At 38.3% G+C, this 25,805-nt stretch overlaps 2 protein-coding genes and 2 long non-coding RNA genes across 5 annotated transcripts in view; 2 read left to right on the forward strand and 2 right to left on the reverse strand.

Moving 5' to 3' along the window:
* Positions 1–376: 376 nt before the first annotated feature.
* LOC124394164 lies at positions 377–3,093 on the reverse strand. Its single transcript, XM_046862281.1, has 3 exons — positions 2,970–3,093; positions 2,736–2,773; positions 377–1,249 (listed from the first exon to the last, which is right to left on the reverse strand). Exons 1-3 carry the CDS (start codon positions 2,990–2,992, stop codon positions 396–398), a joined length of 915 nt encoding a protein of 304 aa, XP_046718237.1. The 5' UTR covers positions 2,993–3,093; the 3' UTR covers positions 377–395.
* Positions 3,094–3,295: 202 nt separating this feature from the next.
* LOC124394165 lies at positions 3,296–4,702 on the forward strand. 2 transcript variants are annotated; one of them, XR_006927439.1, is made up of 4 exons: positions 3,296–3,428; positions 3,777–3,931; positions 4,050–4,198; positions 4,400–4,702. It is a non-coding gene; the product is annotated as an uncharacterized LOC124394165 (long non-coding RNA). The 2 variants fall into 2 exon arrangements; XR_006927438.1 differs by having other exon boundaries at positions 3,309–3,444.
* Positions 4,703–4,852: 150 nt separating this feature from the next.
* Positions 4,853–8,144, reverse strand: LOC124394166. Its single transcript, XR_006927440.1, has 3 exons — positions 7,918–8,144; positions 6,186–6,257; positions 4,853–5,252 (listed from the first exon to the last, which is right to left on the reverse strand). It is a non-coding gene; the product is annotated as an uncharacterized LOC124394166 (long non-coding RNA).
* Positions 6,943–25,805, forward strand: part of wdfy1 (WD repeat and FYVE domain containing 1) — a 29,025-nt gene continuing 10,162 nt past the window's right edge. The window contains exons 1-7 of the mRNA XM_046862274.1: positions 6,943–7,235; positions 9,196–9,263; positions 11,456–11,529; positions 11,637–11,691; positions 15,872–16,022; positions 16,213–16,325; positions 24,868–24,994. Coding sequence (XP_046718230.1) covers positions 7,099–7,235; positions 9,196–9,263; positions 11,456–11,529; positions 11,637–11,691; positions 15,872–16,022; positions 16,213–16,325; positions 24,868–24,994 — 725 coding nt within the window. The 5' untranslated portion in view covers positions 6,943–7,098. The remainder of the gene's footprint in view (positions 7,236–9,195; positions 9,264–11,455; positions 11,530–11,636; positions 11,692–15,871; positions 16,023–16,212; positions 16,326–24,867; positions 24,995–25,805) is intronic.

A 25,805-nucleotide genomic window follows, 5' to 3' on the forward strand; every position in this document is an offset into this window, starting at 1 on the left:
TGAATCTAATCTAATCTAATCTAATTTAATATACAAATCTGATAACTATGCTAATTTATAGGTCCTATATACAAAATACTAATTTAATTTTACAAAAATAGAACAGATTTCTCTAATATACAGTCTATATATCTACAGTCAGATCTATAGTTATTTGAACAGCAGTGTATTGTATTACAATGTTGTCCACATACTTATGGTCCTAAGTGTGTGAGGTCCAAAATCCAAGTCAAGTACAAAGAAAAGAATGACCTCATGATGATATTATTTTATTATGATCTCCTAGTGGATGCAGATTAAAAAACAACAGTGATTAAATACTGGAGAACTGACGTGAAATACTTATCAAAGATATTTAAATGAGACTACCAGAAAGTAATATTCAAACACTTTATTTAAATTATGGCAATGAGCTCTCTATGTTTCTCCACACACTGGTTTCTTCTGGAAGGGGCCTCGTCATTGTCATCCTCGACATTTGACTGTTCCATCGTTCTCATCATCGCCAACCAAAAATCCTCAGTGCTGAAGGAAGCATCTTCAGTGGGAATAAAATCCCAAAAAGGGCATGAGCTCCTTTCCGAAAAAGTGAGATAATCCACCTCACACACATCATCCTCTTCCTCCACACACTGGCTTCTTCCGGAAGGGACCTCTTCATGGTCATCCTCAACATCTGACTGCTCCATCGTTCTCATCATCGCCAACCAAAAATCCTCAGTGCTGGAGGAAGCATCTTCAGTGGGAATAAAATCCCAAAAAGGGGATGAGCCAGACAAAGGGGATGAGCTCCTTTCCGAAAAAGTGAGATCAACCACCTCGTACACATTATCTTCTTCCCCCATACACTGCCGTCTAGGTGGGGCCTCTTCATCACTGTCCTCTTCATTGATGTCCACAGTGCTGGTGGAAACATCTACACTGGGAATCATCTCCCTCAAAGGGTATAAGCCAGACAAAGGAGATGAGCTGTTCTCCAAAAAAGTCAGATCAACAATGTCATACACATAATCTTCGTTCTCCTCACACTGCTTTTTCCTCGGAGGGGCCTCTTCTGTGATCTGTTTAATACTTCTCCTCCTCTTCGTCCCCCTGTAAAGATTCTCCATACCAGAACTATATCTGTGTGCTTGATCTTGACTATGGTCATCACCATCCTCAAACTCCTCAATGTGGATCTCATTGGGAGGTAAAAAGTCAGGCAGAATATCATTTCTCTGTTTTTCTGTGACAAGAGGCAGTGAGAGACCTGAACATTTAGAGGATAAAAAGGAATCAGAAAAGACAAACTGTTATTAACGTGCTTGAAATTTCTTTATGTACATGATGTGCGTTAATAAATTAGAATGTGCATGCACGTGTTTTTGAAGGGGTTTTTTACACAACAGCGTTGCCGCAATTTGTTTGATGAAGGCATGCTATAAAAATACATACAGTACATGTTTATCTGTCAGGAATCCACCTACCACGCCCCCTTCGGCCCTCTTCAGCGTGTCAGGTGCTTTCTCGGCCGCTTTCTCTGAAGCTTCAGGCTTCAATCGCGCACATATGGTGCTCGTTTATCATCATCACCAGCTCCTATTTAAACTTCCACACTCTCACCGTCCATTATTGTTGGTATATGTTGGTTCACGGCGGTCGTTGATATCGCTGTATCCCAGTACGTGCCTTTCCACTGGCACTCTCTCAACGGCTGCTCTTTTCTTCCCAAAGCGCACCGCGGATTCCCCCCGATCCTGCCAGTGTTCATTCTATGATTTTGCTCATCCCACGTTCCGCGCCGCCAAGCGCGGCTTTCGCCTCTCGTTCATCGCATAACTGTGGCAGCGGGGGCGTAGCCGAGCGTCGGTTTGTGAATGGGGGGCGGGGCAGGACGCAGGTAAGCGGGGATTTGCCTCACCTGCATCTAATAAAACCTGATGTCTGTGCTTTCTTTTCAGTGACCAGGAAACGTATAAAAGCCGAGGGAGCGGAGGTGTGTGTGTGTGCGTGTGTGCGGCGCCAGCCAGCCAGCCAGCCAATAGTGCCGTGCGAGCACGGAGCGATCAGACACCAGTGTGCTAAAAACCAAAAAACCCATAGAACTTGAATAAAGAACGGCGGTGACGCCGGTGAACCGACCTGTTGTGCCTGTCCTTTTTCCTCCCTCCCACAATAAAATTTAACAACAAAAGGCATATGTGCACTAACTAACAGCAGAGATACACCAGTATACAATACAACACCTGTAGCAGCTGTAAGCCTTGATTTTTCCGCCACTTTCGCGAGTTCTTTTGCGGCTGCACCGAGATAACTGACGTTAAATGGCAAATTTTTCCCCCGTGTGCTCGAGATATTAGGGTTCGGCGACATAAAAAAAGTCGACATAACCGATAAAAAATGCTTAGAAAAAGCAAAAATTTGGCGGTTCCACTTCAAAAACGTCGACTTAATAGGGTTGTCGAGGTAACTGAGGGCGAGATAACTGGGTTCCACTGTACATTTGTCAGCTTTCTACTCATTCCCAATGTGAGTGGAGGAACTCTATATCTCTGTAATGACAATAACCACTTTATTACAGAGTCAATGCAGGTGTTTGTGTTTGTGTCTGTAAAATCATTTACAATATTAAATGAAAATGTGCTCAGATCACACGAATCACATTATATGTTTATTTGATAGAAGTGTATCATGCAGTAATAATGTGCTTGTACTGTCTTACTCACTGAAGGCAGAAGCATCAAAACTCTACCCACCTTTAAGTGCCTGAAGCTGGTTTTTAATACCGGCATTTCTGTAGAAAAGAAAAGAAAAGAAAAGATTCAGATAGAACACTAGATGTTCATGTGCAGTTTATGACTTGTTTATTTTGTTTGCAGAGAAAATGTGATCAATTCACATGACACAGACAATTCTACAGTATAGATAATACATTTGGAATGTGATATTGCAGGAAAATAATCAGTAAAAACAGTAAATAAAAACCTTACTTGTTTGTGTTGGAGTCCTGCATTTTCAATCTTTTCGTATATAAAGTGTGTTGTAATTATATATTTATCGCAAATTATCCACAAGTGCTTTTTATTGTCCTATCACCAGAAAAAGAAATTGTTTGTGCACTGGTTTCCATGGAAATGGGGCGTGGTTTTGTAGCGGGTTCTTCTGATTTGGTCTCTATTGATCTATCGAATCTTTTTTTTAGTGCATCTTTTATCTCCTCTACTTAACCTACAGAGATTTTGCGATGCTCTGCTCGCGCGCGTCCAGTAGAAATGAACGAATTACTCTTTGAGAATAATCGTTCTTCTGAGTCACATTAAAGACTCGTTCGAAATCAAGGAATCGTTCATAACCGACTCATCACTACTCTGCATCATCAGTAAAGAGCTCCCGGAGAAAGTCCGTGTTCCAGGTGGAGGATGCAGACCCTCTGCCGGGATGGAGAAACTGTAAGACCTCGCAACGGTGATTTTCTAGGATATTTTAGTTTTATTCTCTTTGCAACACCGAGTCCCACACTTTGAGAACCACTGAGCTAGGCTAACTAGCCGGCTAACTTTCATCCTTAGTTAAAATATTCGACATTTAGTGAGCTATAAATTATTTATAAATGTCTTAATAACATAAAACAGAATATATTCGTCTTTTGGTCAATTTTTAGTCAAATATTCTAAAAATCTAGTTAACACAAAAACAGCGCTAGCAAACCCGGCTAGCATGTGGCTAATGATGATGTCTCCTATGATGGCTTTTATGTGTGATTTGTTTCTCAGTGATAATAATTTTTTATAATAAAGGTCGTACAGTCGCTCCATCCCGGCAGAGGGTCTTCATCCTCCACCTGGATGACAGAGTTTCTCCCAGAGCTCATGGACTATGGACTATAGCTTCCAGAGGCTTCGGATTTGGCAAAAGAGAAACTCAATGGCAAACTTCTTAACGGCCATAAAGTGTAAGCTATTAATATAAAGGGTGGGTTTGATCATATGAGGGTATTTTAGTCAGCATCATGGGGTAATTTTGCTGGTGTCGGCATAAAGACTAACTGCAGTGTCTCTGTTGTGTTACAGCTCCATTAACACTTTAATCCCGTAAAGAGCACAAGACTGAGAGGTACCACCACACCCAGGTCTTCAATAACAAGCAGAAGACCCTACTGAGACGAGAACACCAGGATAACCCTGTCCATCATAACGTGCAGAGGATGGAGAATGTGCAGGTGACGATTGTACCCTAAACATCTACCACATCGTGCTGTCCACATTAGTTCAATATTGCAGTTAAATGGGTTACTGGCTGAAAAGGTTTAATAACCTCCTTTAGCTAGTTACCACAAGAACCTCCTGCTAGCAGTGATAATGATCTGATACAAACTAAATGAAATGAAGTGTTAACAGCTGTGTGTGTCTGTGTGTTACAGATTCAGAATATGACTCCCTCTTTCACACCAAGCCAGAAGGTAGAGCCAAATAAAGAAAATGCCCCAGCAGTAGACAACTGTGGATGAGAAACCAGTTCCACCTCAAGTTCCAGCTGTAGAACAGAGTCCAGCTCCACCTCATGTTCCAGCACACACACAAACACATCCGACACACACACACACACACACACACACACACACACACACACAATAATAATATATTTAGGAATGATTTGTAATAAGTGGATGTAATAACAAGTGTATATTCATAATATTATGATAATAAAATAATGTAATATTTCACGTGTTTTTTTTTGATGATCTGTTAATATTAAAATTATGCCCTGGCTTTGGTCGTGTGGAAACAAAACCCCACTCACAAATTCCTGTGAACAAATCTGTGAAATGTATTACCAGAACAGCCTTTTAACATCATAATAAAATCTATATGTTTAAGGGCATTGGACATTTTCACAAATTAAACACAAATATTGTTAATAAAAACAAAACAAATTCTTAATTTACAGGGTTTACTCTTGACATTATAAGAGGTGTGTGTTAGCACTGAAAGGTTTTTGTATATTCTACTGAACAGTGTGACTGATTTACAATATACAAATTATCAATATAAACCTTTGTCATATTTTCTTTTTGTTCAAGAACTGTTTTGGTTGTTGTAAGTTACAGTACATACTTAAAAACATAACCAAAAGAAATACTCAGTTTATAATTTTAAAGAATTTCTTATGACAAAAATGTCTATCAGGCAGCCTTACTTTTTCTTTTTTTTACTCTTTTACTTGTTCTTTGAACACTGTTTCTTAGGATAAGATTGGTCCTTTAAGATAGTAATCTGAAATAGACAAAACAAAATGCTTTTATATTGACCTGTCCAGGAATATTTTAATGGCTAACACCTCCCTTTAGCCCAGACACAAATCAATAAAATTTTCAAACCATTTTTGGTTTAAACATAAATTTAGCTTAACTAATGTTTACAATTTACCCTCATATTCTACTGACTATCTGATGTACAGACAGCAGCAAAATATTGGAGTTATTCAAAAATCAGACAGTGTAAGCCTGGCTGTAGTGTCTTCTTAACCAGGTTAACACATTTAAGGACTATCATTTCGACATAATTAACAAGGACAATATTTTATTTTTTACATATCTCTTATGTCTTTATTGATTAACACCCATAAAATTGACACCCAGCAACAACAATAATGGCTTAACTTTACTATAAGATTTGGGTCACTTCTGTTATGATATACAATCACCCAGGTCATATCTACTATGTGGTGCTTCAGTAACAAACCCTCACCTCTGAGGGATGAGGATGTACAATAGTCAGTAAGTCTACATCTATAAGAGGCAAATTTAAGAGAAATTAATCTAATAAAGTATATGGTGTTAATACAATAACTTTATAAAATCCCTTGAGACCAGGATTCTGTCAGACACTGTAGACACAGCTGCTATTCTACATGGACTATCACATTACAACAAGGTGTATATACGCATATACGCAGCTTACTGCTAAACCATGTCTGTTCCATATACACTCCGATAAACACCAAAAACATGTAAATCACTAAAGAACTGTGACACACACTGACACACTAATACTCCTTTGGTAGAGAACTCCTACATTATACTCCATGAACGTCCTTATTAGATAGTGTTCTCATAAAACAGGTCTCAGCCATACACACTACATACTGATTAATTAGATATAATCAGAGCTCAATATATTTTACAACTGTAAATAAGTGTATATTACCTGTTTACTGTGTTCTGTGTTTGCCAGGGTGTCTGCTGTTGCAAGGTTGAAGGGGTCTGCTTCAGAAACAGTCTGTTAATAAAAGCAGTCTAGGTCAAAAGGAACATAGGATGCCATGTGTAAATGGACCCTTACTTTTATTTGAATTTATATATTTCACATTGAGTCCAGGTTTGTCCTTCCCAGCAGATGTGCAATACGCCGTCTCCTGCTTTGGATTTTCTTTTCTCCTTCTGTGCTTTATCTCAGCCATGTTAAAACTATGTAAGTTTAATCCTTAAATTGTAAATATAAGTGGTGTTTATGTGAAACATTTCCAGTGATGGACTATGTGGCAACGCTGGGGAGAGCTGGGATTTAATGAAACCCGTGCTCCAAGTAGTTTTCCTCTGATTTATTCACTGAGAAAACAGTGATATAGTAATATAGTGAGTAACATCTCTCCAGCATATTCAGCAGTCCTCATGCTGGACTGCAGGCCTTACAACACAAAGTGTACCCAGCTCAGAGAAACAGCCAGCAAATAGGAAGTTGTATTTACCCGTTCATACCAATAATCTTAATGAGATTGTTTAACCATTTCATTATTAGCAAGTGGAGACGCATACAATAAAAAAACTCTGTTACATACGATAACTTTTGGTTTACAGAATTTAAGATCAACATTTTTTAACCTCCACTCGGTGCTCCAATCCAGTTGGTGGCGGTAATGCACTATAAAGCTGGTTTAAGAACCGTCAAGAAGAAGAAGTAGAAGAAGAAGAAGAAGAAGAAGAAGAAGAAGAAGAAGAAGAAGAAAAACCAAAACAAAACAAACAAACAATAAAAAAACAACAAGAAGAAAAGTAGCAGCAGCGATTAGCTGTCTGCTTAAATACCTACAGGGAGGGGAGATCAAAATACGAATTCAGCTATGGCGGCCGAGATTCATTCAAGGCAACAGAGCTCCAGGCCTGTCCTCCTGAACAAAATCGAAGGGCACCAAGATTCAGTAACTGCCGCAGTCTTAATTCAGAAAGAGGACGGAGTCATCACAGTCAGTGAAGACAGGTACAATAAGACTGCTTCTTCTCTGATATTAGTGGTATCATTCTGTTAGTCAGTTGAGTTAGCACGCTTGACTGCATAAACGCGGATTTGTGTTCATTAAAGCGGCCCTGAAATTGTTGTTGTTGTTATTATTATTATTATTATTATTATTATTATTATTATTATTATAGCCTTAGTAAATGTCGCAAAAGTTTGCTAGTGTGTTGTTTAGATGTGTTGTTATATACAGTGTGTATTTCTTTTATATCTTATGCTTATAAGTTGGTGGGCCAGTGGCTTTCGCCACAGATTTTGGGACTCACAGCTGAAAATGCCCTACCTAACTTTAAATGTTAACAGTTCCTGACAAAAAATGTGCTACATACACAATTAAAAAGTTATAGAATGTTATAGATGATGAAGTACTGTGAATATAAATTTCCTAAATTTTTTTTTTCTTCATTTATAAAATACATGAAATCAGTCCTGGAGCAATCCAGAAAAGTAATGGGACTAATATAACATGTCTGATTATTTATATATATATATATATATATATATATATATATATATATATATATATATATATATATTTTATTAAATGAAGATATCGTGAAAAATAAGATTTGAGACTGTCTGTTTCACAGGGGCAATAAAACATATAACACCATATAAAACTGTAAATAGATATATTGTAACTTACAGATGTAAAATAGGCTCAGATTTTTCATCTCCATGCAGATTTCCAAGTCTCTGTTGTTACTCCGCACCAAGAATATTTATCACTGCTTTGTGCAAATCTTAAATAAAACAACTTTTTTGAATTTTTGTTTGTTTTCTTTTTTTTGTAAACAAAGTCCAGTTAGCACAAGCTAAAAACAGCTGTTTGTGCCGAACTGTGAGCTGCATCACTTCCTGGGGTGTCACAGCACGTGCTGCTTCGGCCACTAAGAGTTTATAAAGAGTAATAAAACTAAGACTCACACATATGGCGAATAAAATCCTCCCATATATTGTTAGAATCCTGCACTCATTGGCTACATTTTCCATCAATCATTTTGTTTCTATAATGCTACTGGCTTGAGATAAAAGGTTTAAAATGATGGGTGATGCATAATAAAAACGTCACCACAACTGCAGACTGAGCGAATACTCGAACCCCCAGAGATTCCGCCTCTTTCACTGTTTTTTTTTTTTTTTTTTTATAAAGTGTGTGGTCTCATTTGTTTTGTAACACTATATTCTACTAGCCATATTTGTTTTCTTCATCAGCAAGATGTTGTTTTTTTTTTATGTGAAAGTTATTCCGAAACATATACACACAAACATTAACCTAAAAAAAACTAAAAAATGCTTTACGGCATGTTGTTCAGTGGACCTTTTATCTTTCCAAATAAACCGGGATTAGCAGCAGTGGATGTGTTTGTGACTCTTTATTACAATAATAATGTAAGTAGTGCAATTTTTATGCATGTTGTTTGTGTGTACTGCTTACACAAATTCAGCAAATGGATTCTTATTCGTTTTCCATTGAAAAACAGTGATCTGAAATCGCTGCTTGAGGCTTAGACCTTTATAATAATGTATAGTTGGTCATGGTTACTCTTCTCCCTTTTTATTTAATCTATTGCGAAACATTAACACCTGAGCGCAATGGGATATCGCCGTGCTTGCGCGGCACTGACGACTAAGAGGTTAAGTATTTATTGGCCAGGAAAAAAGGTAGTAGATCCAAATTGTGGGTTAGGAACAAAAGGCTTGAAACTTTAATTAATTTCCACATAACAAAGCTATTGTTATATTTACAAGATTAGGAATTAACCCATTTATAACAGCACACTGTTATTCAGCTAATATTTTAGCACCATTTCATCAGTATTTATTTGCTATTTATTTGTTGAAACCATTTTAAGTGTTTTCAGTATTTATGTGCCAATACAATTTTGCAATTCTGAAATGGCATTTTTAATTCTTGTTTTAGGTCTATTCGAGTATGGCTGAAGAGAGACAGTGGACAATACTGGCCCAGCATTTATCATTCTATGTCCTGTGAGTTTAAAGCATATATAAATATGCTAACCTCTGCATTTAGCATGAAAGTGAACTCTCTACCTCTATAAAAAAAAAAAAATTCCAAGTAGCTCTGTATGCTTTTCTCCCCCCCCCTTTTTTTTCCTTTTCCAAAGAAATAATTTGCATACATCGTGTATTAACACTTGGGCTGAAAAAAAGATTCCTTGAGTAATTTGAATACAAATAAAGTCATAGAGGCAAATTATTTCCCTCAATGCTTCGTTTAGTCTGTTTAACTACACATATGCACCTTGTTTCCCCACGGACCATTATTACTGTCGCACCACCCACTAAACTCTGGAGCGCCTTGGACAGGTAAACACAGGAGGCGCTGCAGAATGAAAAATGTATGAATGAGGAAAAAACTGTGAGGGTGAGAAGATTCATATGGAAGCCTGCCACATTAAAAAAAGGATTGCCTAATTCTAACTTTATTTCTCGCAAGCTCTCCTTTTTTTAGCCAGTCAGGCAGCATCAACCCCTCTGTAGTGCCAGAAAGCTTTACACATTAAGAATTGAATGGGCTACCATCAATAGAATTGCATGGTATCAAACTAAGCCTTTGATCACTGGAGAGAACTCTGTCTAACAATCAGCTCTGGAGGAGACTGAACAAGATGAAGCAGAGGAGCCTTGTTCATACACCAACAGCTTCAAACTTCAGGCCAACAACATGGTTAGCGGTGGATACACCATAAATGTTGGACGTTGACGAGAAGTAAAGTCAGAATTGTGAGGAATGAAGTCAGAATTGTAAGAAAAAATTGAGGGAAAAAAAGTCTGCATTAAGCAAACTTTCTATTTTTAATGTGGCGGAAATGGGCTTCCATAGGTTTTAGGCCAAATAAAACAAAGTTTCCAACGTTTGGAATCATTTCATACTAAACTAAACACCATATAGTCTGTTTGCTTGTGTTTTAAATTTTTTTTTATTTGCATTGACATTTTGATTTAATATGGCAATTAAATGCAGTAAAATTAAATATAAATAAATTATAAAAATATATTTTTCTAAAATATTCTTGTATGCAATTCCAGCAATAAAATCTTAATTATAAAAAGGAAATAAATTACCTGTTTATTTTAAGAGATCTGTCTTATTTGCTCTCTCATATTTATACTCTAAAATAAAAATATAAATTTGTGGATGGATCAAAATTTTAGCTTTCTTTGCATATATATGTGTTTGCATATGGATATGCCAACTGGGTTGTCTTTAGTTGAATACGAAATAACACCTGATCGCCTATATCTTGCTTTCAATATGTGTATCAATATGTATCCCAAACTGCAAATGAAATACTCTTTTATTTATAGTTTACAATCTATAATATTTTTTAAATATGGCACACCACAAGAGAATGATTCAGTCTGCCTCCACTGTTCTTGACAGATGACATTGTATGTTTTGGATATTATTATTATTATTATTATCATCATTATTAATTTTAATATGCTGTCCTTTTCATCAATTTGTTTAAGGTTTCTCTTCATTCTGTAGGCTTTCTGATTTTTACTGCTAACATGGGGTTTGCATCTTTGGTTTGATGTCTGGTTGTTAGAGCACCAGTGGTTTATTTCTTTTTCAACATGTTCCTTTACCATTTTAACAACAACTGCAGTGTGCAGAGGCAACAGCTAGGGCTCAAATCAATGTTAGACTTTCAAAGCTATGAATTTTTAAACAATTAGTCTACCACTGCACACCTGGGCAGCACTTGTTGATCACATGTTCCAAGTTGTAATCGCTTGACAGAAGATTTATATTCTATTAAGCGTACCCAAATATAAGCCACACCACTGAATTTTACAAAGATTTTTATTTTGAACATAATACATTTTGCCTACATTGAAACTAATGTACTTTACACAGGCTTTAACAAAAGACAGTGTCTGTTACATGGCTTGTAACTAAACAGTAGCCTACCAAGAAAGTCATTGTCCACTGTCTTCCTCCTTCCTTTCACAACAATTTCTCTCTGGAGAAAATGTATTTAACATGCCTTGTTTTGTGCTGCTCTGTTTGTGGTTTTGCCTTGCTTGAATAAAGGTCTGGTCAGTTACCTGGTACCCATTTTCTGTTTTCTTAACAAATTAAACATCTGACATATTGACTTATATACTTTTTTCTATCCTTGTTTTGAATAAATTTATTTTGCCTCCTCCAGCTCCATGTTCATGCATGGCATACCATCAAGAAAGCAGGCGGATCTTTATAGGACAGGACAATGGATCAATTGTGGTAAAATAGTCTCTGGTCATGTCTACCAGTCAGTTAAGATAAGGACATTGTCCTTCAACATTCATTGTGGAATTCTGACTATTAATTAATATATTTTTGCTATGCAGGAGTTTCTTATTTCTGAAGATTTCAACAAGATGAACCATGTAAAAACCTATCCAGGTAACATAACATGTACATTAAAATCAACATTTTATATACAGTGGTGTGAAAAATTTAAATTAGTTTGATGATCAGAAACATTAAAAACATGCAAAAAAAAAAAAGAAATCAGAAAGGTGAAAACACTTTTTTTCACACCACTGTATGTATGTGTGTACACACACACACACACATATTTATATATATAATATATTTATTTATTTATTTTTTTTTTTTTTGGGGTGCATTTGCCACATATCTTCTTCGCCTAGAGTTGATCAGGTTGTTGATTGTGGGGTGTTGATCCACTCCTCTTCAATGGCTGTGCAAAGTTGCTGGATATTGACAGGAATTGGACGTCGAGCATGCAGATGAGCTTCCCATGAGCCTTTTATTGTGGCCAGCCTAAAACACACCTGTGCAATAATCATGCTGTCTAATCAGCATCTTGATATGCCACACCTGTGAGGTGGATGGATTATCTCAGCAAAGGAGAAGTGCTCACTAACACAGATTTAGACAGAGTTGTGAACAGTATTTGAGATACATAGGCCTTTTTGTGTACATAGAAAAGGTCTTAGAACTTTGAGTTCAGCTCATGAAAAATGGGGGCAAAAACAAGTGTTGCATTCATCATTTTGTTCAGTGTAAATAGCAAGCTACTAAAAAGTCAAAGGTTTAGCACAGCAAATAAACAAAATAACTCTTCTTTTTATGTAATTAAAAGAGGCTTCTGAGGTTTCTTCTCTGTAATTCATGGAAAACGTTTGTTTTATTTTTTATAGTGCATTTAACAAACGCATGGTAATGCTCATTCTCTCTTTCCTTCATCTTTAACTGACATTCTTGCAAACAAAAGCCACCGTATACATTCTTATATACAGTGGAACCTCGGGTTACAAACGCCCCGGCATACGTATAATTCAGGTTACTAATCGCAGTTCATCAAAATTTTTGCCCCTGGTTACGAACAATATATCGGGATACGAACGTCGCTCACCAAAAAATCGCAGGCAAGTTGGTTGTTTTTGCTCTATCCACGCAGCTCGTCACATCAGTTAGCGTCCTGTGTCCCTAGCGAGAGCATCGTGTTACTTATCCGCTTGAACTTTTCCCGGCAGCAGCGTAACAACTCGTTAGTTGATGCTCGTGGAATGATGAGATGGACAACATTAGCCGATGCATAACCACTTTACTTGTTTTTATGAAGATAGATTAGCAGGGTTACAATCTTTTCCGAAGTACAATTCCCATAATGAATTTCACTCTGGAATTCAATACCAACTGATAGTAGCCTTAAAGAAACAGCTCTCATTTTCCCTCTAATGCAACAATTGTCTCAGCGTTCGTGTTAATAACACTGTCTTTCTTCTTCTTCTTCTTTCGGCTGCTCCCATTAGGGGTCGCCACAGCGGATCATCCGTCTCCACACCACCCTGTCCTCTACATCTGCCTCTTTTACACCAACTACCTGCATGTCTTCCCTCACCACATCCATGAACCTCCTTTTTGGCCTTCCTCTTTTCCTCCTACCTGGTGGCTCCATCCTCAGCATTCTTCTACCAATATAATTTATGTCCCTCCTCTGCACATGTCCAAACCATCTCAATCTCGCCTCCTCACCTTGTCACCAAAACATCCTACATGCGCTGTCCTCTAATAAACTCATTTCTAATCTTATCCATCCTCGCCACTCCCAACGAAAACCTCAACATCTTTAGCTCTGCTACCTCCAGCTCCACCTCCTGTCTTTTACTCAATGCCACTGTCTCTAAACCATACAACATCGCAGGTCTCACCACAGTCCTATAAACTTTCCTTTCAATTTTGCAGATACCCTACTATCACAAATCACTCCTGTCACTCTTCTCCACCCACTCCACCCTGCCTGCACTCTTTTCTTCACTTCTAACACACTCTCCATTACTTTGCACTGTTGAACCCAGGTACCTGAATTCCTCCACCTTCTGAAGCTCTTCTCCTGCAACCGCACCACTCCACTGCCCTCCCTCTCATTCACACACATGTACTCTGTCTTACTCCTACTGAGTTTCATTCCCTTCTCTCCAGTGCATATCTCCACCTCTCCAGGCTCTTCTCAACCTGCTCCCTACTCTCACAACAAATCACAATATCATCCGCAAACATCATAGTCCAGGGAGACTCCTGTCTGACCTCGTCCGTCAACCTGTCCATCACCACTGCAAACAGGAAAGGGCTCAGGGCCGATCCTTGATGCAGTCCAACCTTCACTCTAAACCAGTCTGTCGTACCTACTGCACACTTCACTGCCGTCACACTGTCCTCATACATGTCCTGCACCACCCTTACATACTTCTCCGACACACCTGACTTCCTCATACAGTACCACAACTCCTCTCTTGGCACCCTGTCGTACGCCTTCTCTAAATCCACAAATACACAATGCAATTCCTTCTGTCCTTCTCTATACTTCTCCATCAACATAATAACACTGTCTTTAATATTCTATAATATAATATATAATAATATATAAATAATATAATATAATAAGATTCTCCTTCCAAACAATAACTCTCCTCCTCCCCTTCTACTTAACGCCGTCTCCTGCGACGAGTCTTCTCAAAGGGAAAGTACCTGGTAAAGATGTTTTCCTCTTTTGTATGTTTTTATGTGGTATAATTTTAATATAACTTTAAAAGTAAATAATATTAGTGAATATTGGCTTTATTTTTATTTAAGTATTATTTTTGGTTGTCCAGAACGAATTACCGAAGTTTCTGTTCATTATTATGGGGAAATTTGTATCGGGATACAAACTTTTCAGGTTACGAATAAAGTACCGGAACGAATTAAATTCGTAACCCGAGGTTCCACTGTACTTGCTAACGTCAGTGCTGGATTCATTCTGCTGCCCCCTTTGGCTGTCAAACAACAAACTGCCCCAGCATCATGAAGTTGAGATCATTATCATGCTCTTTATCCAGCAGCCACTTCTGGCAGGCGTCAAGAAGGGGCTTGGCGAATGTGAACAGGCAAAAGTGTTGTTCAGGGATGCAGCTCACCCGCTGTGAGAATTGCCTGCAAGAATTCTCCAGCATGCTGTCAACAGGAAGCTGTAGGGCAATGTGTTGGAATTCCTGAAGCCTGGCTGCTGGGGCTGCAGCTGTATTACACTTCTTCTTGAGCACCCTCCGGTCCTCCACCTGGGCACGGAGAAGGGCCTGGAAATGCATTTTTCTCCAAAGAGCATGGCACTGGTATTGGACAGGCTACTTTTCTGTGGCCCACCCTGTAACAATTTTTTTCAAGCAAAAAAGTAACTAAATACAGTATGTAACCCATCACATAGACACCAATCAAAAATTTCTAAATCTCTAAAATGCTTATTAAAATTTACTGGCCAGTTTATTTATTTATTTATTTTAAACTGGTACAAAATGCATCAATACCAAACAAAACTTCCACTGAGACAGTTGCGAGGCAATAAAGTCTTGTAATCTTATACTTAAATTGGAATCTGACTAATAGTCCCACTATCCAGTATCACCCAAAAAAGTGATGGGTTCTTTTAAGTATTGTTGTTTTTAAGAGTTCTTCCTGCTCTCATATCATGGAGCATTTTGTTGACACCGTTGCCTTCAGAACATAATTTAATGTATGTCTGTAATTCTGTTAAACTGCTTTGTGGCTGTTAAATTAAAAAAAAGAAAATCCTTATTATTTTTGGTAAAACTTTTTTTTTTTTTTTAACATTAGTATACCTAGAGTGTGTGTGTGTGTGTGTGTATATATATATATATATATATATATATATAAAATAACTTTCTTTAGAACCCTATTCATTACAGCAACATCAAACAGATTTTCACATAGCGTCTGACAGGATGCCAGCCATAGGTTTTAAAAATGTTTTAACCTTGAACACGTTTTATGTCAATTAATCTGTATTAGTGGCACAGAAAATAAATGGGCTATTAAATAAAGAAAAAAAATAGCTTCTCACATTCATATTCTAACCATGATTTTTTTATTTATTAAAAGCAGGTGCACTTTAAACCTTAAAAACCTTTATACCTAATTAAACCTTAAAAGTCTGTGCTAGTATCATAACTGTGATTTTGTTTACTTCAATAGTTTTTAAAGTTAGGTCAATTTAACATAATTCTATTTTTTTACTAGTTTAATATGTTAGTTTTTCTTCTTTTCTTTTGTGTTTAAGCTCATCAAAGCCGTGTGTCAGATATGGTGTTTTCCTTGCTGAGTCAGTGGGTGGTGAGCACAGGATATGATAAAAGTGTCAGCTGGATGTGCACCCAAAGTGGTTCCATGCTGGGATGCCACTATTTCAGCTCCTGGGCCTCATGTCTTCAGTATCCTTCAAGTGCAGACCCCGATATATTTGGTCTTTCCAGTATTGTAAATGTCCTGTTTTTTATTCTTCTTTGTGTACACCAAGTCTAGTATTATTCTACTTGATGTATGTTTGCGTTCTCCATCTGCCTTGTGTATGATTTTATTTATTTATTTTTTTTCTTTGAGCTTCCTTGACTGCCTGCTTAGGTATGATGATGATACCCAACATGCGTTTGTTGGTGACTGCTCGGGACAAATCAGCCTGCTGAAATTGGAAAGACAAACATATTCCACCATAACTACTTTGAAGGGACACGAAGGTAGGGTGCCCAAAAATACACATACATACACATTCATTTACCAAAATAGTAAGAAAGATTGTATGCTGTACGCTGATCAGGAGATCGTACTCGCCCCAGTGTGTTGGTAAAAACACGGCACAGGCTTCAGAACAGTCAAACTTTACTGGGTTTATGGATTTGACCATGTGTGTGGTGTGATTCTTGTTGTCATCTTCCAACTGCTGTTCAATAGGTTGTACAATGTTTTATGCTGGCTGCTTTTGTTATTGTTGTTGTTGTGGTGTTTTATGGCGGTTTGGCAGACCAACGAAAAGGTACATTACCGCCACCTACTGATCTGGAGTGTGGAGTGAACACAGTAAGGTGGAATAATAAAATAAAAATAAATAAATAAATACAAATAAATAAACTAAATTATATCTATTGTTCCTGTAGCTTTTAGGTATTTAAATAACAATTCTTGAGCTCTCGATTGCCCGAATTTGCTTCCCAGCAGTACCAGTAGAGAGATATTGTCCATTCCTATCCATCCTAATTCCTGAATTAACTAAAATCTGTCCCTTTCATATGCAGGACATTTATCTAATATGTGCCTCGCTGCTTAGTGTTCTGGCCTTCAAGCACACTGATGAGAGCGGTGCACTGTGATGTCACTGAGGTAACTTATCATGAATGGCACTGTGAATCTCCCTTTAGTAGTGAAGCATTGAAATACAAGGCAAAGGCTCTCCTACACCACCAGCCCCCCAAAATGCAAGGCATATTTTTCTCTGAATCAAGATTAAAAGCCAGGTGGTTTGATGTTGGTGTCATTCTCATCAGCTATCTCTGGTAGATTAATGAGACGGGTATCAGGCCGTGTGTATAGTCGACCCTTGTTGATCTCTGCAGACCTAATGTGTCCATTTACTTCAGGGAATGACCCTATCACTCTCCCAATCAACCAAAGAGCACGTGGTAGCTGGGGGTCAACCATCATTACAACAGATTTATGTCGCACCTGGAGGTTAGGTAAGTAGTGTCTCACACTAGGTAGAGAGCTGTGTGGCTGCCCCATGAGCAGGAGATTTGGGGTAATCGGGTCTAAGTCAGTTATATTGGAGGAGACATTACCTAGAGGCTTACTTTTAAGAATTCCCTCTATCTTGATAAGTACTGTTCAGAACTTCCCTCGTTACTGTTTGTGCACCTACTACTGTACGGTAGGGATTATTAGGGGATCGGCTCTCTGTTTCCCAGCTGCCACCAAAGTGGTCAGCGTTAGGTGGGTGTAGCTGGAATTCGATTTTGTTTGGCGAACACCCTGAAGTTAGTGCCCTGGTCAGATAACAGTTCTGAGGGGGTGCCTCAGCATGCAATAAATATTTTCAGAGCCATATGATAGGAATCAGTGTCTATAGCTGTGGGGAGCCCAATGTGTACACATCGAGTCATGAGACGCTTAAAGATTATTCCCCATCTTTTCTCTAAACGTCTGCCTATTTTGTTTGGAAAGGTCTTAATCAATCTATACCAGTGCTATAAAAGGGAGGTTTGTGGAGTTTTAGGTGTGCTGGAGGTAGATCAACAATTTTAGGGACCTCAGGTTTAGCCTTTCACTTACAACATTCTATGCAGTTATGTTGAGGCTTCCGACTTACCTCACAACCTCTTAGTATTCACACATTTCTCATTTCAGCAGATACCCGTTCCCATCCTGGGTGACACAGCTTATTGTCATAGTCCTGTATTAGTAGTTTGGTGGCTCGATGGTGAGGATCTAGGACAAAAGGGTGAATTGTCTGGAGTTCTAAACCTTCAGCATGACGTAGACGTCCCCCCGACCCGTATAAGTTGACTCAAACTCTGGGGCTAAAGTGAGTAATCGGCTTGTAGTGGATACAGGCTTGCCAGACTTTAGTTGTTCATATTCCTCTGGAATGCTGTCTTGTTGGATGTTACAGAAAAGGAAATGTTCTGCTGTAGATTAACTGGATTAGTTTGAATCACAATGTTGAACTGTGGCTTCAACAAGGTCTTTCCAGGAATGGTATTCACTGGGATCTAAGGAATTTGATGTTTATATGACACCACAGAATACACTGGATCTCCTTTCCACTTCATCCTCAGGGGTTTTAAGTTATGCCACTCTGATTCACCTTGTAGTAAAAAAAGTGGTCTTGACTCCACCTGTTTGGCATAACAAGCACTACTAAACCGGGTTTCTAGAGGAGTCTACGTATCGCCATTCATGTTTATCATTTAGGTTTTGGATCTTGGTCCCTACAAAGACTTTGAAACTGCAAGATTCAGATTTCAGCCATGAACAAACTGTGATTGAATCAGTCCACTTGGCTGACCTCAAGAGTGAGTTCATTTTTGAGCAGCTTTGATAGATGTGGACCGATAAGGGCTGCATAAAGCTCAAGTCTAGGAACAGTTTGTTTGCGTGTAGGGGCAACTTTAAATCTGGCGATCAGGAAAGCAAGCTGAATTCTACACTCTGCAACTTCAGTTCTTCAGAATGCCACAGCACCGTTTACTAGATTTAATGGTTCTTGCAAAAATACAACTTCACTGATGGTAAGTTTAGAGGTGGCGGGTCTATCCCTGAACACTATTCGTCCACTGCAAATGATCCAAAACGCAGCTGCACGACTTGTGTTCAATCTGCCCAAATTCTCCTACACCACCCCACTGCTGCGCTCCCTTCATTGGCTTCCAGTAGCTGCACGTATCAGATTCAAAACACTGATGCTTGCCTACAAGGCCAAAAATGACCAAACATCTCCACTTTGTCTCGTCTGTCCAAACGGATATTGTTCCAGTAGGAGAGGCTTTTTCCTGGCAACTCTTTAAAACAAACCATACTTTATTTTATTAGTACAGTCATGAACCTTCACATTTTACATGCTAACAGAGCCTTGTAGTGTGTGAGATGTATTTGTTTTTTTTTTTTTATTTCTTTGTTTTTTATTTATCTGACCATTGCATGGTGGTCTCACATGGGGATGTATCTAAGATGTCCACTCCTGGAACATCCAACAACTGTCTTGAACGCATTCCACTTGTGAATAATCATCCTCACTGTAGAATGGCCTAATAACCCTTCCCAGATAAATGAGCATCAACAATTGCTTCTCTAAGTTAATTGCTAATATCGTTCCTCTTTGGCATTGTTCTAGCACACGCCTGAATGATCCAGACCAGCAAAATGATAAAACTTGGATTATTAAAGAGGTGGTAACTCTTTCTAATGTCGTGTGTTCTTTATCTGAGGTTGTATTTAATTATTTGTTTAATTTGAAGACCAGATAGAGACTTAATGATTACTAAGTGCTTATATGTAAACCCATAGAATTCAAAGAGGATATTCATAATTCAATTCAATTTATTTTTATTTGTATAGCACTTTTAACAATGAACATTGTCTCAAAGCAGCTTAACACAGATAATGTGGTGATTAAAACTGAATATGTTCTTTATAAGTAAGTTTGTTCCTGATGAGTGAGCCGGTGGAGACTGTGGCAAGGAAAAACTCCCTGAGATGTCATTAGGAAGAAACCTTGAGAGGAACCAGACTCAAGAGATAACCCATCCGCATCTGGGTTGCACCAAATGTCCATTTATAGCAGATATATGATGTTGCGGGGTACAGTGATGATGATCAGAAGCGAAAAGTAGTCCTGAGTCAGTGTGGGAGACTGTTGACATTAACTACAGTCCAAATCCATCCCCAAAGCGCCCGTTCTTACTCCGAATTTCATGGAACCACCCAAGGCGTTGATGAGAAACCGTCCCCCACAGAGTGGCCTCCAGTTGAAGAGAACACTATTCAAAGGCAGGCCTGGATGAAGTGGGAAGATCCACGGAGGGGAGAGGAGCAGGAACAGTGGTCACAGGAACCTCAGGATCATGTTTAACTGAGAGAGAGAGAGAGAGAGAGAGCGAGAGGAGGGGTGACAGGAAGAGAAGGATATGGATTATTAAGTGTCCTTATTGTTGTATGAAAGTTAATATCACTGTGCAGTTTGGACTCCGGCAGGACTCGCTATGGCAGCATAACTACAAGGGAGAACCAGAAGGTAACACAGACATGAGGGATCTCTGGGATAAGAGACGACCCACCACACCACCGTCAACAAACCTGAGTGAACGTGTGAATGTGAGGGGACGACAGCATACAAATATCCCAGTTCACCAAACATTAACTGTGGGGCTTTATAAGAGAAAGATCTGCCCCAGATGTAGTCTTCATTATTAGAGAAACCAACAGATAGCCAGCACCTTTTGATCTTTGTAGGCGTTGAGGATCATACTGGTACAAAAGTTCACTCAGATACTGCGGTGCGAGACCATTAAGTGCTTTATACGTCAGTAGTAGTATTTTATAATCAATGCGAGATTTGATTGGGAGCCAGTGTAGACTGATTAAAACAGGAGTGATGTGGTCATATTTTCTAGATCTAGCGAGGACTCTTGCTGCTGCATTCTGAACTAAATTAAGCTTATTTATAAGTCTTTGCAATTTGATGTTGAACATTATCTTTAAATTGTAGACACATTTTTTTGCAGATTGGTAAACCTCTGCCCTCTTTAACCCTGAGAGACTTTGCCTCTCTAAGAAAACTCCATTTACCCTATCATATTACCAGCTGACCTGTTGCAAATTAAACTAATTAGCTGGAAAATACTCATCCAGCTGTTTTTTTTTTAGTAATACATACAATGTTTTTTGTTACTTATTATAAAGAGAACACAGATTAAATTCCTTTGCAAATCATTGCATTTTGTTTTTATTTACATTTCACACAGCATTCCAACTTTTTTGGAATTCGGCACGTGTGTGTATCCCGCGGTGGCCAAAGGTTTTGAGAATGACACAAATATAAAATAAAATACATTAAAATTACTAATACAAATACATTTTTTACAAAGTTTGCTCCCTCAGTTTTTATGATGCCTCTTTGCATATACTCCACTAAAAATCTCCACTGCATTTCAGCCCTGCCACAAAAGGACCAGCTGACATCATGTCGGTGATTCTCTCATTAACACGGGTGAGAATGTTGACAAGAACAAGTCTGGAAATCACTCTGTCATGCTAATCGAGTTAGAATAACAGACTGAAAACTTTAAAAGGAGGGTGGTGCTTGAACCATGTCAAGCACCATCTTCCTCTGTTAACCATGGTTACCTTTAAGGAAACACATGCAGTCATCATTGCTTTGTGCAAAAGGGATTTACAGGCAAGGATATTGCTGCTATTAAGATCAACCATTTATTGGACTATACAAAGAACTTCAACGAGGGAGGTTCAATAATTGTTAAGGCTCCAGGGTGCCCAAGAAAGTCCAGCAAGTGCCAGGACAATCTGCTAAAGTTTATTCACCTGCAGGATTGGGGCATCACCAGTGCAGAGCATTAAATTCATTATATATTTTAGATGCTTGTATCTTCACAAATTCTTTTTAAACAAAAATAGTAAAAACAATGTTTTATGTTTTTATTTCATCTGCAAAATACAATACAAATGTTGATTTACACAAATTGTTTCACCTTGCATACTCATGCTGTTTTAAGTACAATTGTTATACTTTTATACATAAATACCCTAAATTATGGTTTTAAATAGTTATAATAAGCAAAACATAAAAAAAGAAATGTATCCGATTAATCGATTATCAAAATAATAGTTGCTCCATAGTGTGAACAAAAAAAATAAAACAACTCGGAAATTCTGACAAATTCCAAGCATTGTTTATGCAAGAATGGGCTGCCATTAGTTGATTGATGGCATGCCAGAGGGAATTGCAAAATAAGTCTTGAAAAAAATGGGTCAATGCCTCAAATATTAACTCTTGACATAAACAATGTAATTCATCAATAAAAGACTTTCACACTTATGAAACACTTGTAATTATACAGTATACCATAGTAACATCTGACAAAATATCTAAATCACTAAAGACTGTGTGAAAATTAATATATTTGTCTCATTCTTAAAACTTGGCCACGGCTGTATATACACCACCAGTCGAAGTTTGGACAAACCTTTTATACAATACTTGGTGGGGGCTCCTTTTGCTTTAATTACTGCCTCAATTCAGTGTGGCATAGAGGTGATCAGTCTGTGGCACTGCTGAGGTGGTATGGAAGCCCAAGTTTCTCTGACAGTGGCCTTCAGCTCATTTGCATTTTTTGGTCTTCTGTTTCTTATTTTTCTCTTGACAATATGCCATAGATTCTCTATGGGGATCAGATCTGGCAAGTTTACTGGCCAGTCAAGCACACCAACACAATGGTCAGTTAACTAACTTTTGGTGCTTTTGGACAGTGTGGGCAGGTGCCAAGTCCTGCTGGAAAATTAAACATCTTTGAAAAGCTGGTCAGCAGAAAGAAGCATTAAGTGCTCTAAAATTTCTTGGTGAACAGGTGCAGTGACTTTGGTTTCCAAAAAACACAGTGGAACAGCACCAGCAGATGACATTGCACCCCAAATCATCACAGACTGTGGAAACTTGACACTGGACTTCGAGCAACTTGGTCTATGAGCTTCTCCACCCTTCCCCCAGACTCTAGGACCTTGGTTTCCAAATTAAATACAAAACTTGCTGAAAAACTTGCTGACTTTAGACCACTGGGCAACAGTCCACTTTAAGCCTCTGACATTGTTTGTGGCTTAACAAGAGAAATACGACATCTGTAGCAAAATTCCTTGACATGTCTGTGTGTGGTGGTTCTTGATGCCTTCACCAAAGCCTTGGTCCATTCCTTGTGAAGTTCACCCAAATTCTTGAAACAATTTTGCTTGACAAGGCTCTCAAGGCTGCAGTTCTCTCGTTTTTTTTTTTCTTTTACATTTTTTCCTTCTACTCAATTATCTGTTAACATGTTAACATTACTTTCTCTTGATCTATAAATTTGTGTGTGTGTGTGTGTGTGTGTGTGTGTGTGTGTGTGTGTGTGTGTGTATACAGTGCAACCTCAATACGTACCTCGGGTAATGTTCTATGACCCCTAACGAGTAACCAAAAATTTTGACTCTGTCCGGTTGATGGTTCCTTTTTCAAGGGGAATTGTACATGTACTGTACTGTAAACTCAACAAAAATTGTAAATTACTTGTCACAAGTTTTATTTACTACTTTAAATGAATACTACAATAATAAAATATTTGTTGTAATTTATTAGTACAAACTCAGTTCGAAATAACATTTCAAAACAATCAGATTTTTCTCTTAGTCAGAGTTACTCTTAGTCTGGTTCGAAATATATATATATGTATATGTGTGTGTATTTATTTATTTATTTTATTATGGGTTTAATGGTACACAAAATTCATGGTTCGGTACGTACCTCTGTTTTTTAATCTTCATTTAGTTCAAATAAAATTTTTATTGACCATATATACATACATACAGAGTTCGACATGTAGTTAAATGCCGTTTGCCACTGTCCAACATGTAAACATAGACTATAAAATAAAATAAAGAAACAGCGCTTGCTGTAGATGTACTGCAGTTCAGGGAGCTCGGTGCGAATGGTGCGTTCAGATGACCGCAGCACCCTCTGGAGGGCTTGTCTTTCCTGCATGGTGCTGTTCCTGAACCAGGAGGTGCTTCCTCTGGTGCAGGGGTAGAAAGTAATTAGCGCATGAAAGGGTAGTTTAAAGTCCCTTAAGCGTCTCAGATGGTACAGACGCTGGCGTGCCATCCTCACCAGGGTGTTAATGTGACAGGACCAAGACAGGTCCTGCCAGATCTGAACACCTAGGCAACAGAAAATGTCCACTCTCTCCACTGGAAGATCTTTAGCGCATGGTATGACTGCTCCTGCTTGTGCTAAAGTCCACTATTAACCCCTTACTCCTGCTAACATTCAGGAGAAGGGAGGTGGTAGCTCAGTGGTTAAGGCATTTGGCTTTGGATCAGAAGATCGCAGGTTCAAATCCCACCACCACCAAGCTGCCACTGCGGGCCCTTGAGCAAAAGCCCTAAAACCCTCCCCTGCTCAGTTGTAAGTCGCTCTGGATAAGGGCGTCTGCCAAATGCCGCAAATGTAAATGTAAATGTAGATTGTTCTCACTGGACCATCTTTCCAGGTTGAATTTCAGTATAGTTAGGGGGAAGAAATAAAAAAAAACATAAAATTGCTTGTTGTTTTGTATTAACAGATTATAATTATTAACTTTTGTGATCATTGACTGTTGAACAGTTTACATTTTTAAAAACAATTAAAATAAAATGTCTGGTTGGTTAAATCTTATATAAAATTATATTTTATAAAATTAAAATAGAATAAATCTAATTAATGCAATACACTTTTATTATATTTATTAAAATGAGTAATCAATTAAATTGACTCAATTAAATGTATTAATAAAATTAAATAAATGGAAAAAATTAAATTAAAATAGTTTACATTTGTTAGACCCCATTTGGATAATACGTGTGTGTGTGTGTGTGTGTGTGTGTGTGTGTGTGTGTGTGTGTGTGTGTGTGTGTGTGAGATTATTAGAAACTTCTAAAATACCTCTGAAGGTCTGTCTTTACAGATCCAAATTATCTCTGTGTTTTTAGGAAGCATAGGAGCGCTGTGGTGGGACCCGGTGAATAGATGGCTGTTCTCTGGTGCATCAGATCACAGTATAATCATGTGGGATATCGGCGGGAGAAAGGGCCGCACACTGTTACTGCAGGGACATCAGTGAGTACATGCACACACATTACCTACATTTATAAGCATACAAGTCTTTAAATTTACAGTTCCACAATTCTTTCCATTCTGTCTCGAACATCTTTTGTCTCTCTTTCTTTTGGCTGACCAGTGTGTTTTAGCACTTAGAAAAGATAAAAGCCATAGAAAAGATATTAGCAAATTCATACAATATTTTCAAATGTATCAAATTTATAAAAAAAATGTCAATCTTATGGTGACTATAGTGAACTGACAAAATTGTAAAAATATTTAGTTTTTTGCAGTCCGGCCAAAAAAAGTTACACACACTAATATTTCATTGGACCGCCTTTGGCTTTGATTATGGCACGCATTCGCCGGGGCATCCTTTTGATAAGCTTCTGCAATGTCACAACATTTTTCCTGTAGAGAGCTGGAAAAACCAGCACATCCTAAAGATTCTCAATGGGGTTAAGGTCTGGACTCTGGTGGCCAATCCATGTGTAAAAATAATGTCTCATGCTCCCCGCAACACTCTTTCACAAGTTGAGCCTGATGAATCCTGGCATTGTCATTTTGGAATATGCCCGTGCCATCAGGGAAGAAAAAAATCCATTGATTTGCTCTCTAACTTGGTCCTTCAGTATATTCAGGTAGTCAGCTAACCACATTCTTTGGGCACATAACGTTGCTGAACCGAGACCTGAATAACTGCAGCAACCCCAGATCATAGCACTGCCCCCACAGGCTTGTACGATCGGCACTAGGCATGATGGGTGCATTAGTTTATTCTCCTCTCTTCTTATCCTGATGCACCAATCACTCTGGAACAGGGTAAATC

The sequence above is a fragment of the Silurus meridionalis genome, chromosome 12 (genome assembly GCF_014805685.1).
Source record: "Silurus meridionalis isolate SWU-2019-XX chromosome 12, ASM1480568v1, whole genome shotgun sequence".
Taxonomy (NCBI): Eukaryota; Metazoa; Chordata; class Actinopteri; order Siluriformes; family Siluridae; genus Silurus; species Silurus meridionalis.

Bases quoted from the DNA above. Each gene is read 5' to 3' on its own strand.
- LOC124394164 (XM_046862281.1), bottom strand. From the start codon at position 2,992: ATGCAGGACTCCAACACAAACAA. The intron at 2,774-2,969 runs GTAAGGTTTTTA...TCTTTTCTACAG, and splicing joins CAGGACTCCAACACAAACAA to AAATGCCGGTATTAAAAACC. The intron at 1,250-2,735 runs GTGGGTAGAGTT...CTAAATGTTCAG, and splicing joins CCAGCTTCAGGCACTTAAAG to GTCTCTCACTGCCTCTTGTC.